At 38.9% G+C, this 14,697-nt stretch overlaps 1 protein-coding gene across 3 annotated transcripts; it reads right to left on the minus strand.

Annotated features, from left to right (window-relative positions):
- Nucleotides 1-2,238: 2,238 nt before the first annotated feature.
- On the minus strand, nucleotides 2,239-13,746 carry LOC102547287 (zinc finger protein 728-like). 3 transcript variants are annotated; one of them, NM_001409273.1, is made up of 4 exons: nucleotides 12,954-13,028; nucleotides 7,127-7,253; nucleotides 6,579-6,674; nucleotides 2,239-4,667 (listed from the first exon to the last, which is right to left on the minus strand). In NM_001409273.1, the coding sequence occupies exons 1-4, from the start codon at nucleotides 12,957-12,959 to the stop codon at nucleotides 3,274-3,276; spliced, it is 1,623 nt and encodes a 540-aa protein (NP_001396202.1). In that variant the 5' UTR covers nucleotides 12,960-13,028; the 3' UTR covers nucleotides 2,239-3,273. The 3 variants fall into 3 exon arrangements, with proteins under 3 accessions (NP_001396202.1, XP_063141346.1, XP_006227880.2); XM_063285276.1 differs by having other exon boundaries at nucleotides 2,337-4,667; nucleotides 12,431-13,746; XM_006227818.5 differs by having other exon boundaries at nucleotides 2,337-4,667; nucleotides 12,775-13,013.
- Between the last annotated feature and the right edge of the window lie 951 nt (nucleotides 13,747-14,697).

Genomic DNA, 14,697 nt, shown 5'->3' on the forward strand with positions numbered 1-14,697 from the left:
AGTCCAGGACCAGGTAGATTTACTGCAAAATTCTACCAGGCTCCCCCCCCCCCCCCCCCCCGGAGCTGGGGACTGAACCCAGGGCCTTGCGCTTCCTAGGCAAGCGCTCTATCACTGAGCTAAATCCCCAACCCCCTCTACCAGGCTTTCAAGATCTAATGACACTATTCAAATTCTTTCACAAAACAGAAACAAAAGCTAATTCTAAAAAGCCAGTATAAAGAAAATTATAAAATTAGGTACACACACACACACACACACACACACACACACACCTATCCGTTATGAATGTTTATACATACCCCTTCAAACAAACAAACCCAAACCTGAAAACTTCTGAAATATATTACCACTTATACATCACAACTAGTTGGATTTACTCTCCTAAGTTTGGCTCAACATACCCAAATCAATATATAATGCAGCAAATTAATAGACATAAAAACAGAAATCACAAGAGCATTTCAAGAGATATAGCAAAGGTACCTGATGAGCTGCAAAACACGTTGAGGAAGAAATTAGGAATAGACGGAACCAAAATAAAGTTAGTGGATGACAAACTGATAGACAACCCTTAGTAAACAGAGAACAATTTCATTATTTAATGGAAACATTTCCTGGAAAATCTGAAAGAGACAAGGGTCACCTATCTTGATTCTTATTGAATACTGTGCTCTAACTGTTAACTATCGAATTGAGACAATATAAATAGAACAAAGGTACAAAATTCCAATCGGAAGTTCAACTATCCCTATATTCAGATGACATGATTCTAAAGACCTCCAATATACCACGAAAAACTTGTGAATCTGAATCTTTTAACAAAATAGCAGCTTACAAAATCAACAGGCAAAAATCATTAGCATACATACACACACACACACACACACACACACACACACACACACACACATATCAACACACGTTCTAAATAAGAAATCAGAAAAAAATGCCCATTCATAATGAAAGAATGAGAAAGAGGAGAAGGAGGAGGAGGAGGAGGAGGAGGAGGATACATATAAAGTAACACTAACCAATGTTGAGAAAGATTTCTTTTTATTTGTTTTTGAAATGCTCTCACTATGTCACCCTGGCAGTTCTGGAATTCCTATGAGTAAAATTCTTACATACTGAAAACAGTTTCCAAAGGAAGATATTAGGTGATAAAAAGATACCACGTTCCGTGGATTGGCAGAGCTTACACTGTGAAAATGGCAATACCAATAAAAAACATCTACAGTCAATGCAATCCGGGGCAAAGTTTCAACGACATTCATCGTAGAACTAGGGAAACAAAACAAAACAAAACAACTCACCTGGGAACACAAAGGACCACAGACAACACAATTTATACCTGACCTCAAACTATAGAATAGAGTCATAATGAAAAGAACTGCAAAGTCCTCATATAAAACAAAACCAAACCAAAATCATAAAACAATATAGACCAATGTAATGTGAAGTAAAATGCAGACTTGAACCAATATGGCAAAAACCTGTATGGTGAAAACCATGTAGAGGAAAAGATGGCCTTATCAATAATTAGAGGCGGCAAAACTAGAGATGCACTGGTAACTGGATGAGACCAGATCTTTGTCTTTCATCCTATAGAAAAATCATTTTGAACTGGATAAGGTACAGTAACTTAATATTCAAAATGCAAAAAGGTATTGGCCAGGCAGTGGTGACACATGCCTTTCATCCAGCATTTGGGATGCAGAGACAGGAAGATCTCATTTGAGTCCTCCAGTCTGATCTACAGAGCAAGTTCTAGGACAGCCAGGACTACACAGAGAGACCCATGTCTTTAAAAACAAAAGCAAACAAAACAAAACTGCAAAAGTGTTATAAACACTAACATTACATTTGTGCCAAGATAAATACAGCACATGTGACCTCAAAAGTTTGCAGAAAAAGAATACCATAGTAATTAAACTTTTACTGTTACTATTTTTGTGATGCGTGTGTGCATGTGCGTGTGCGCATGCGCACGCGCGCGCGTGTGTGTGTGTGTGTGTGTGTGTGTGTGTGTGTGTGTGTGTGTGCACGCACTCGCGTAAAGAAAGGAAGTGGTTTTGGAAAAGAATTAGTTAAGACAGGGACAAAAGGGAGGATGGATAATACATGAAGTAGGAACAAAAGATCATGATGTATGCCACTAAATAACAAATTTTACTTCTCTTTGGCTTGCGGCCTTATTTTCCCTCTCGTGATGATAAAATACCCTGACACATGCAATGTCAGTAGAAACAGTTTAATACTGTTCCTGGTATAAGGGCAATGTTGTTATTAGTTTCTTTTCTCTTGTGATTAACCACCATGACCAGGCAGGCAACTTATAGATGAATGACTTTACTTCATTTTATGGTACAGAAGGGATCAAAATCTGCAACAGAGGGAGGACATGGCAACACATTGCATGGTGCCTCAAGCAGGAAACTGAGAGCTCACATCCTCAATGGTAAGCAGGAAGCAGAGAGCAAACTGGATACAAAGGGAGCTTTTTATTCACAAAGTTCACCTCTAGTGACCTACTTCTAAATCTCCCCAAATAGAACCACCAACTCGGGGAAACAAATGTTCAAATACTTAAGACTACAGGGTACATTTCTCATTCAAATCATGACACTGTGACTCATGGTGAGAAATTTAGGACAGCAGGAGCTGAAGCAGCAGTTCATATTGCCTTGACAGTCAGGAAGCAGAGGAAGCTAGAGGAATGGTTGTTTTCAGTTCACTTTCTCCTTTTATACAATCCAGAATCCTTACCCAACAGAGATGGTTTGGTTCCTCCACAATCAACAGGTCTGAGCATAATTAACCTAAAATAAAAACAACACCTGCCCCAAACTTTGCCACGACTGATCAGAATCAGGAATGAATGGGTTAAAAAGGATTTTCCAAATTCTTCACACTTGCAGTGTTTCTCTCCAGAATAAATATTCTGGTAGACAGAAAGTTCAAGGCAGCACATAATACCTTGTCACATACTTCACACTTGAAGGGATTCTTTTGAGAATGAGCCCTTTTGCTGGGTCTTAAAGTTTCAGTACAGTAAAACATTTGGCCATATTTTTCAAATCTGTAGTTTCTCTACAGTAGGAAGGACCTTGTATCTAATGAAGGCTTAAAGATTAATAAAAGTATGGTTTCTCTTCAGTATGAATTTTCATGGCGTTATTTAAAGTCTGAAGTACAGTAAAGAGTTTTGACACATTCTTTACCTTTGTGGGGATTTTCTCTAATGTGAATTTACTGGTGTTTAGTAAGTCTTCAGCAAGTATAAAAAACCTCACCACATTCTTCCCATTTGTAAGGTTTCTCTTCAGTATGAAGTAATTTGTGCAGAGTAAGGTATGAATGAGTAGAAAAGCCTTTTCCACATTCTTCACACTTATAGGGTTTCTCTCCGGTATGAATTCTCTGGTGTTTGGAACGTCCTGAGCGAGTACAGAAAACCTTCCCACAAATGTCACACTTGTAGGGATTTTGAGAATGAATTCTTTGATGTTCCTTAAGAAGTGAAGGGTAGCTATATGATTTCCCACATTCTTCACACTTGTAGGGCTTCTCTCCAGAATGACCAAGTCTATGCCTCATAAGGTATGAATGAGTAGAAAAGGCTTTCCCGCACTCCTCACAGCTGTAGAGCTTCACTTCAGCATGAATTCTCTGGTGCTTAGAAAGTTCTGAGCGAGTTCTAAACATGCTGCCACATATATCACAATTGTAAGGTTTCACTCCAGAATGAATTCTTTGATGTTCTTTAAGGATTGAAGGATAACAAAATGTTTTGCCACATTCTTCACACTTGTATGGTTTCTCTCTAGAATGGCCTAGTTTGTGCCGAATGAGGTATGAATGAGTAGAAAAGGCTTTCCCACACTCTTCACAGCTATACAGCTTCACTTCAGCATGAATTCTCTGGTGTTTAGAAAGGTCTGAGCTGGTTCTAAACATGCTGCCACACACATCACACTTGTACGGTTTCACTCCAGAATGAATAATTTGATGTCCCTTCAGGTTTGAACGATAGTAGAATGTTTTCCCACACTCTTCACACTGGTAGGGTTTCTCTCCAGTATGAATTCTTTGGTGTTGGTGAAAGTATGTTGACCTACGGAATGCTTTGCCACATTCTTCACAGCGGTATGGTTTTTCTCCAGAATGAATTCTTTGATGTTGCTTTAGGGTTGAGGGATAGGAAAAGGCTTTCCCGCATTCTTCACACCTGTAAGGATTTTCTGCAGAATGAATTCTTTGATGTTGCTTAAGGAATGAAGGTAAATAAAAGGCTTTGCCACATTCTTCACACTTGCAGAGATTCTCTGCGGAATGAGTTCTTTGATGTTGCTTGAGTAATGAAGGGAAATAAAAGGCTTTTGCACATTCCTCGCACTTGTAGGGTTTTTCTCCAGAATGAATTTTCTTGTGTATATAAAGTGCTGAGCGAGTACTAAAGGCCTTGCCACATTCTTCACACTTGTAGGGCTTCTCTCCTGTATGGATTCTCTGGTGTATAGAAAGTGCTGAGTGAGCACTAAAGACCTTACCACATTCTTCACATTTGTAGGGTTTCTCCACAGGGTGAATTCTCCGGTGTTGAATAAGGAGTGAGTTCCAATCAAAGGCCTTGTCAAACTCTTGACATTTATAGGGCTTTCCCCCTGGTGAGTAAAGGTTAAGATATGAAGGAAATCTAAGCAACATTCTTTATGTTTATAATGCTTATCTTTAATATGGAGTTACTCATATTTTTATAGATAAATGGGAAACTACAATATATTTCCATACCTATATTAACTGTAGTGAAATTCAGAAAATACTGTACATAGAAATAACGAACTTCTATTGGAAGATAAAGAAAGTAGAATATAGAAACATTGAAGCCATATCCAAAGTCAAATAGTGAATGAGTCAGTAATACTATCAATGATAAGGGAAACTCTTATGCTAACAGAAATAAGCCCACTAAACAAACTGTTTGATTGGGCAAATGTACAAAAAGGAAAATGTATCTTAATCGGGTATTTTCTGTTGCTGTGGTAACATACCATAACCAAGGCGAAGAAGGAATTAAGTTAGGCTTATGGTTTCTGAGCACTGTGAGTCCATCATGGAGGATGGTATGAAAGCAAACAGCAGGAATGATGACTAGAGTGGAAGCTGTAGCTCATTTTGTAAATGCAAACCATGAAGCAGAGAACAAACTAAAAGTGCAGGGAGGATTTGAACTCTGAAAGCCTGATCCCAGTTATGTACTGCCTGCAGCAAGGCTGAAACACCAATTGGGAACCAAGTAATCAAATACAAGGATGTATGAGGAGACATCCTTATTCAACTATAGTAGCCAAACCTGGATATCTGGATGTTAATTTTATTTGCCTTAAATTAAATGGATGTAGAAATACACACTTTTTATATTAAGAATAGACTTTAGTTTTCGAGGTTTGAAAAGATTTGCTTCATAACAAGCTTACCATTTCTAACAATGTGAAATAATAAATTTCAAGAGTTGGAGACAGTATTTTATGTTACATTTTCATAACAAGAAAATAGACTCCTGAAAAATACAAAATTATGAAGAACTTTCAAGTTCATGTATAAAAGACAAGAGTTTTTCTTTTTTTTTTTTTTGGAGCTGGGGACTGAACCCAGGGCCTTGTGCTTGCCACTGAACCAAATCCCCAACCCGGACAAGAGATTTTCTAAAGGCAACATTTCTGTCAATGAGTATATCATAAGCTAGCCCACTTGTAAGAGTACTTATTCATGAGATAAAGAATTGCATAACAAAATATATAAGACATGGAAATATGAGATTCACATTTGCTCATTAAGGATAACATACAGTCCTGATGTTCAGAACTAAAGCTCATACGTGTTTTTTAAAAAAAATCTTACATTGTCCTGAAGTGTTTAGTATTGGACATTACACCCTCAGACTGCATGTGTGGAAATAATTTCAGGCAACCTAGAGTACAAAACAGCAATGCAGTACATAGAACTGCCAAATATGAAAGAACTTCATGAATCCACAAAATTCCGAAGACCTTCTCTGATCTATTAAAAAATATACTTGTAGATGTGTAGTTTTTGTTTAGGATGTTATACCCACAAAAGGAATGAAATAAATTATTACTGAGTATATTGTAGAAAAAAGTGATTAGAATACAGAATAATCATTCACAGCTTGGTAAGAAATGTGTAGTTTACAAGGATGTACATGACATGGAAGAGATTCATGTTTAAGGTTACAGGTCTTTAGAAATGTATGGGAATTTCTGTGTACAAAACAGTAAAAAGTCAGTTACAATGTAGACTCAGCAAACTGTAGAACTCTCTCGACTCAAGGTAAACACAAGCAGGGCTCACTGGAGGGGACAAACTAAGCTTAGAGACTTAGAGCACCGTAGAGATCTGGCAGATGTCCTTCTGTGACAGCAAAGGACATAAAAGGAGATCCTTATATATGACTTCCACCAGAGCATGTTATCTCCATGATCAGGAGAAAGCGTGGCTTTCTATCATATCTCTAATATCCCGCTCTGTCCTCTGACCCCCTAATTCCTACATACCTGGGTGCATGGTAGCTGCTGGTGGTCTCTTCACAACTGAAGGCTCTTGTCTTTGCTCCAGAAATGTGACCAGGTATGGCTTACAGGATGCAAGACCTGTTTGTGGGAAAAGGGAACAACAATGTCTGTTCTCCTGGGAATTGACATCTTACTCCATTATTAATCTTCTAAGAAAAGGTGAGAACTGTAGAAAATTAGTTCATTAAATGTTTCCTAAGAAGCACATATAGAATATGTAGGTGGAATCTATAATGTGAAGATCCTTAGCTGCATTTAAACAGAAACATGAAAGCTGAAGGATGAAACATTATATTTATTAATGTGTGCCCCAGGCCTCGTGCTACTGGGTTTATGGAGTTACAACCAGAATGAAGGATGTGTATTTCAAAAATCAACCCAAAAAGCCATATTAAAAACAAGAGAATACAGTAAAATATTTCTTAGAATATCAGCAAAAGCAGGTATACAAAAGTTACTGCTACATGGCACAAACCCCCATGGGATGTTCTACATGTTGGTGGTAAAACATGTATGGAAGTGAGTCTCACCCAGGAACACAAGGTTGCTGTAATTCTCCAACATGACATCCCTGTACAGATTCCACTGAGCAAGGTCCAGACATTCCCACTCCTCTGCAGAGAAATCAATGGCCACATCCCTGAATGACAGCATTTCCTGAGAGAAAAAGAAATGAATATTATACATATCAATTTAAAACCATAATAACAACAACAAAAACAGCTATGAACACAATCCCAAGTTTTGCACAGGATAAGAGGATAGCTAGAATACTTCTGCCACAGGTGAGTAACATTCCTAATATACTTTTAATGGAGTCCATGAGCTCACCCTTGACCTATCTTCATAGAAAGAGAATGAAGAGATCCTACTATCTCTTCTTGATGTTTAAAAGAGATTAAAAGGCAATGAATGCACTCACAAGAACATATGCATTTGTTTTATGCTTATTTTATACACCATATTACATACATTTTTCACAGGAGAAAGTCATGAGAGAGAAGGTACTTATCAACATTTAACTGAATAATCATGAATGTACAATGCAATGCAAACAGATTCTGACCTATTAGCTCTGGCAAAGGTCTAGATTTCTGAATTTGTCCAGCATTCGATAGTGGTGCTAATGACAGTGCACAAAGAAACATGACACAGAGCAGCCAAGACGTAGAACAGTAAAGGAAGAACTCAAAGACTGAATGGAATAACAGGCATTTTAACAAATCACAAATCAGTAAGTGTAGTAATAACATTTGAAGATTTCAAATACACTAGACAACACTCTAACCTTTTTCACCACTGTTGAGGCTTGGTCTACTGTTACATATTGTAATTCTAAGTGCAGGTTCCGAAGACCCAGTTGCTCCAGAGATGAGAAAGTACAAACATAGACCCACATGGCACTATGTGACCTTGCCCCCAAGTTATTTCTGATTAGTGACAAACGATGTCAAGAGACAGGTACAGTTTAGGGTTCCTGGGCTCAGGGTTCGAGGAGAACCATGAGGGGAGAGAGAAGACGGTAACTAGAGGAGAAGGCATCGTGGAGTAAGAATTTTAAAATAACAGCCAGGCGGTTTGCATAATTGTAGTTATGAGCAGCCTAGACAAAACATGGCAAATTTTATAATGGGATTATTGGTTAGAAGATAGACAAAATAGCATAAAGGGTGAATATCTGCCCAGATCTTGAGCTGATTAAGTCTTAAAATATAAAGGTTGTGTGCATCTTTTATTCTGGAACTAAATAGTCAAAGGTAAAATAAAAACCCCAGATTGGGATTAAATGATTCTATAATACACCTCCCTTTCCCTTTTTCTGTATGTTTTCCTTTTCCAGGAAGCTATCTGTGCTTTTGTTACGATCCTGCAGCAGACTCTGAGCTCATGATACTTGTTCCTTGGTAATCGGATGTCAAGAATTATAATCTGTGATGTGACTTGCTATATTCTCTTATTTCAATATTCTCTAACTTTAGTTATCACATGTTGGGGGGAGGGTGGTAATGGGGAGAGGATGGGGAGGGGAACACCCATATAGTCTTATCACATAGAATTCTCAAAATGATCTATGACAGCAATGATAACAATTTGCTTTTCTATGATTAAATATCAAAACTATGAGAAATGTACATTTAATATATTACTTTGTAATTACTGTTACAGTTGTACTTCACATAGTCTTCATACCAGTTTCATATGCTCATCTAGTCAAACACGTTCCCACCCCTCACCTCTGTTTACAATGTCCAAAGTCGTGTTTTCCGAGTACTTGGAATATATACTGCATTAGGGTCACCTACAGTAACTAGGTCACTGCTCCATTAGCTTCTTCCTCCTGTCTACCTTCACTAGAGCATACAGTCATCAGTGTGTCCTCAGGCTTCCCTTCCAGGTGACACTGACCCACATCATTAAGTGTGTCATGCAGAACCGTTTTTGGGTTTAGTTAACAGATCTTGCAATACTATGACTCAGAGTATGGGACTGGAGCCCTGAAAAAGACAGGGCCGACCACATGTGTCACATTTTCATGAGAGACATAGAATGTAAATTTACTTGTACTATTACTTCTTTTTTTTTTTTTGTCAGTACTGGGGATTGAACCCAGGGCCTTATGCATGCTAGAACTGTTGAACTTCATTACCAACCCCGAAAATGTCATAATGAAACTTATTTTTTCATATATTTTCTTTTTTTAATTGGATATTTTCTTTATTTGCATTTCTTTTTTTTTTTCTTTTTTTTCGGAGCTGGGGACGGAACCCAGGGCCTTGCGCTTCCTAGGCAAGCACTCTACCACTGAGCTAAATCCCCAACCCCACATTTTTTTTTTAAGGTTTATTCATTTATTATATATAAGTACACTGTAGCTGTCTTCAGATACACCAGAAGAGGCATCAGATCTCCTTACAGACGGTTGTGAACCACCATATGGTTGCTGGGAATTGAACTCAGGACCTCTAGAAGAGCAGTCGGGGCTCTTAACCACTGAGCCATCTCTCCAGCCCGTACTATTACTTCTAATATCAATGTTAGATGCTTCATTCTATATGACAGATGTCTAAGTATGACTTACGTTTAAAATATTCAGTACATTGTTACTGCATGTTCCTAATGAAATATTAAATACAGTCCATCAGATAAACAGTTGGGACTCTAAACTCTTATCCATATGATTTTTATGTACATAAATCTTATGTACAAAAATTTTATGTAACTAAAAGAGAACAATTAAATTAGGTCTTTGAAAGAGTCATAACGATTCAACTAACAATACACCACTGCATTTGAAAACAACTGTGCTAGAGCTTCCAGGACTAAGCCACTACCCAAAGACTATGCATGGACTGACCCTGGGCTCCGACCTCATAGGTAGCAATGAATAGCCTAGTAAGAGCACCAGTGGAAGGGGAAGCCCTTGGTCCTGCCAGTGAACGTGATTGTTGTGGGGAGGGTGGTAATGGGGGGAAAATGGGGAGGGGAAGCAAATGTAGAAGGGGAGGGGGCAGGGTTAGGGGGATTTTGGCCTAGAAACCGGGAAGGGGAATAATAATTGAAATGTAAATAAGAAATACTCAAGTTAATAAAGATGGGGGGAAAAAAAACAACTGTGGAAGGGTTCATTGACAGAAATATGTATAACAGAAATGGAGACAATAATACTGCTCATTTTTATTTCTTGAATATATTTTTACCTCCTATTTATATCTCTCTCAAGACTCAAATTTCTTTTTCTATTGCATCTCTTCCCCTCCACAGCCTCTGACATATATCAGAGTGACCACCAGTAACTGAATGTCATCACTCAGCACAACTTCCCTTCAGCATTTTCCAAGAATGACATGTTTAACCCAAGGTTACTAGTTGAAAAAAGAAAGAAAGAAAGAGAGAGAGAGAGAGAAAGAGAGAGAGAGAGAGAGAGAGAGAACATTAGTTCCTTCCCTGGATGGTCACTTACAAAAATAAAGAGTCTGTAAAGAAAGGGATGAGGACTGGATACCATGAAACATCAGACTCCTCACCAAGGAGGAGGAAGAAATCTCAATTTAGCAGTTTGGTTTCCTGGCTGGATGGGTCAGTACCACCTGCAAAGGGCACTGAAGGATGTGCTTATGGAGCTGGAATTCTGTTAAGGCAGAGAAAGAAAGGAAGAAGCCACACACAACTGAGCCTGTGGAGTAAGGCCTAAGAAGGGAACAGAAATCACTGAGGCTGTATCAGTCAATGATTAAAGGAAGGAAATGGTGAATGACTCAAGAAGACCCATATTGAATGTTTAAGGAACCCAAATGGGAAAAATTTAAGGAAAACCAGAAGAAACATCAAGAGGTCTGACAGAAACAAATATAAATGAAAAAATAAAGAAAATGAACATTCCCTGTATATAGGGAGGAATATTCAAGCAAGATGAAAAGTAAGCTCCTCCCTCACATGGTGAATGCAAATGATTATCCAATCACCAAAATGTAATTCGTTTAGCAGAAGTATGTTTGTGGCAGATTTTTAAGGTACACATCAAATACAGTCAATAGACATTCTCAGGTATACATTTTAAATGTCAGCCAGTGTCAGACAGATTTCTATCAGGCTGGAAGGTACTACGCCAAGTGATGGGAGCCATCAGAAGTAGTTAGTATATCCATGACCTGTTTGTTTTTTTTAAATCTTTAATATTTTTACACAGAATCTTACTTAGCATAAATTTGTCTTGCATAATGTATAGTATGGAAGACAACCTTCAAGTTCTAATTCCTTGTCTTCACTTTACGATGAAGAGATAACAAGGATGCACCAAGAATAGGCTTCAGTTTTGGCTTGGCTTCCTGTTTTATTCAGTCACAGGGTGTTTAAAGTATACATGCTGAAAGGGTCTGTAAGTTACAGAAGAGCATGCCTCTGCTTCACACCTACTTCTTAGGAAACCATTTTTGGTGCACAGAGTAGTGTACTCTTACTACTTTAAAAAATGTAAAACATAATGCTTTTCTTGTCCTGTAGGCCAGTGACATTAACTAGGAAGTGTCTGTATTTTGCATAAGTTACATAGTCCACGGAAATATTCATACTGAAGATGGCTTAAAGCCCATGTTCCTTATAATAGACTTTAATGCTACACAAACTCTTGACTTAAAGTGTTGTGAACTAGGAAACTAGACAGAAGACAGGCTGAGGAGTCTATTATGTACAAATCAAGGGACCCTAACTGAGCAAAAGCTCTTCAAATTCACCTTTCAATCTCTCTGACACTGTATAAATATGTTTATAAGTAAATAAACTGGCAAATGTTTTCAGAAGACTGTGCAGGGAGCATCAGAGACCCAGGACACCACATTCAAGGGCAGTGACAGAGGAATTGTTAAGGGAGGTTAGATGCTGCTGTGTGCCCAGAGATAGAAGCAAAACTCATAGAGTTTATAGAGCAATGTAAAGACTGTTAGGTATGCAGGGTCACTTCTCCCCCCTAGGGACATTCAAATCCTTTTCCTGAAGTCACTAATAATCTCCAGGCCATCTCTCTGGTCCCATTAACCCTTCACTTGTTTCAGAAAAGAGTCCAAGCTTCTAACATCATATGATCTCTGACAGAAGTGGATAAGGTATTTTCTAGTATGTTTTCCTCTTCAATGTAGGATCAATAATTGCGTGGATGATGCAAAGCCCAAACCTTCTCCTTTAGAACATTATACTGTCTCTACATTTGAGTGTTAAGTCTGAGAATATGAAATATCCCCATTCAAAACAACAGACCAAAAAAAAAAAAAAAAAAAAAAAAAAAAAGAAAATCTATAACTTATTCCAAAGAAAACGGGACTAACATCCCATACACCAACCTCCATAGCAGAACTCTGTCCCTGGAAACTAGCAACATCTATCAACTCAAACTAAGAGTATTAGGCCGGCCATAAAGTACAGGAGGTACCAGATCTCCACTTGATCTAGAAGTCCTGAGAAATCTGACCACAGTCAAGTAAGAGTGGGTCAGCTAGTACCAACTGGCTTCCCCAGGCAAGCTGGAATGTGGGCTCCTATTAACATCTCTGACGCAAGCAGTGAGTCAGCCTACCCTGCAGGGGACAATACTGAACCTTCCACCAGTCCACATTTCTGGGCTACAGGGCCAGCTTTCCCACCCCAGAAGCGTATAAGGCAGCGTCTGAACAAAGCTTTCACTCACAGCGCCACCCCCATACTGGTCTCCCCACTGCATCCAGGCTCAGTGGCCCAGCTTAGGTCAGCAGCACAGCATCTCCAACTCGGCTTCACCTTTCCTCTGATCCACCTCAGCTCCGTTCCCTCCAAGTCGGACCACCCACCCTGCACATTCCCTCAGGCTGCACTGCTCCCTGGACCAACCTCCATGTCAGAGATCCAACCAAGAGCGAGGAGCAGGACTCAGCACCGCTAACTTAGGGGAAGACAAACGTCTGCAGACGGGATGCGGAAGTGCGGTTCGCAGAGCGGCTGTTTGTGACGTCACAGAGGGCACGACTACATTTCCCAGAGTTCTGTGTTCTCCCTACTGACAGCGGAGGAGGGTGTACAGAAACCAGAGGTGTCAGCACTGAGACCAGCGCTCACAGTAAGGCTGCTTTAAAAGTCGCGGTTGAAATCAGGATTTGATTGAACATCAGTTGAGACTTTGATAGGAGAGTTTATTAGTTATAATAAACTGATCAAACTGATGTTTAAAAACTCGTGTACTAATTATAAAATTGGAATCCGCACAGAAAGTTGGCAATCACTTAACTGCACTTTAAAACGAAGGAAGAGACTAAAGGCGCTATTACTTAGAGATACTTTTTGACATCAACTTTGGTGTCTCAGCCTTTCATCCAGTTTAAAACGGAAGGATTACAAATCCAAGGTGGCCTAGGCAATTTACAGAGGCCTTGTCTCAAAATACAAAGTACAAAAATAGCATAGGGAGCTAGCTTGGGGTAGAGTACATGTCTAGAATGAAGGAAGCCTTAATTCAATGCCCAACTCTTGTAATAAATGCTCCATTTTTTTCCCGTCTGTTCTGACAAGCCTTGTGAGCCATACATATATTACTAAACTACACAGGTGAAAAAAAAGTTTTCCTGTGAACATTGGAATCCATACAGTGAAGGAGTTAGGTCAGAGACGTAGACGTTAAAAAAAAAAAAAAAATCACTGAACGAAGTACTTACCCTCACATTTACGTGTCAAGACTTCCAGAATCCATCGGTGGATCCTTCATCTGTCCAATGGTCCCTTATATATACTTTCATTCATTAATCTGTATAAGAAATTTAATTTTATGAGAACTGTACCAGAACATCACCCACTTCTCCCTGATTTACCACAAACTCAGAGAAGTATCCACCAGGAGGGGGTCGGAACCTGTATCTCCTCTGCTTCTATCCTAAGGAAGTCACCGTTTTTTAGTATCACAGCATTGTACAGACTCTTGGCCCATCATCCACTGTAGAATTTCTCACTGCATTAGGCATGAGGTATCTGGTTAATTTTCTTCTATCTTCTCTGACCCTGAAATAGCTCCTTCATGGCAGAATTTTGAAAGTTGGGTAACAGGAATATAATAAAGGGATGTTAGGGAAGAGGCAGCATAGGGAAATGAGACCTCTTGTCTCAGGAATGTTTATTCCTGTACTAGTTATGCCTGAGAGCAAAAACTTCACATGGTGGATAATATTTCATAAGTTAGTTACTTTTGAATGGAAACATAGGGTCTTATACTGTGTCTTCCTTCTTTCCTTCTTTCCTTCCTTCCTTTTATTTTTATTTTTGCTTTTCCAAGACAGGGGTTTTCTCTACAGAACCATGGTTGTCCTGGAACTTGCTCTATAGACCAGGCTGGCATTGAAATCAGAGATGCCCCGATTCTGCTTCTCAAGTGCTAGGATTAAAGGCATGTGCTACCAATCTCCATGGTGTGTTTATCACCATGAAGAACTCAAGTTCTTTTTTCCTACTTTCTCTCTTTGTAATGATTAAGCATGTGTTCTTAAAAAGAGGGATAATTAGTGTACTCCTACAGGGCTTTTGTAATAGGATGCAGTCAGGAACTATGTATATGTTGTTTTTGTTTTGTAGTAACTTGATAAATTAGTAT

The sequence above is a fragment of the Rattus norvegicus genome, chromosome 1 (genome assembly GCF_036323735.1).
Source record: "Rattus norvegicus strain BN/NHsdMcwi chromosome 1, GRCr8, whole genome shotgun sequence".
NCBI classification, from domain to species: Eukaryota; Metazoa; Chordata; class Mammalia; order Rodentia; family Muridae; genus Rattus; species Rattus norvegicus.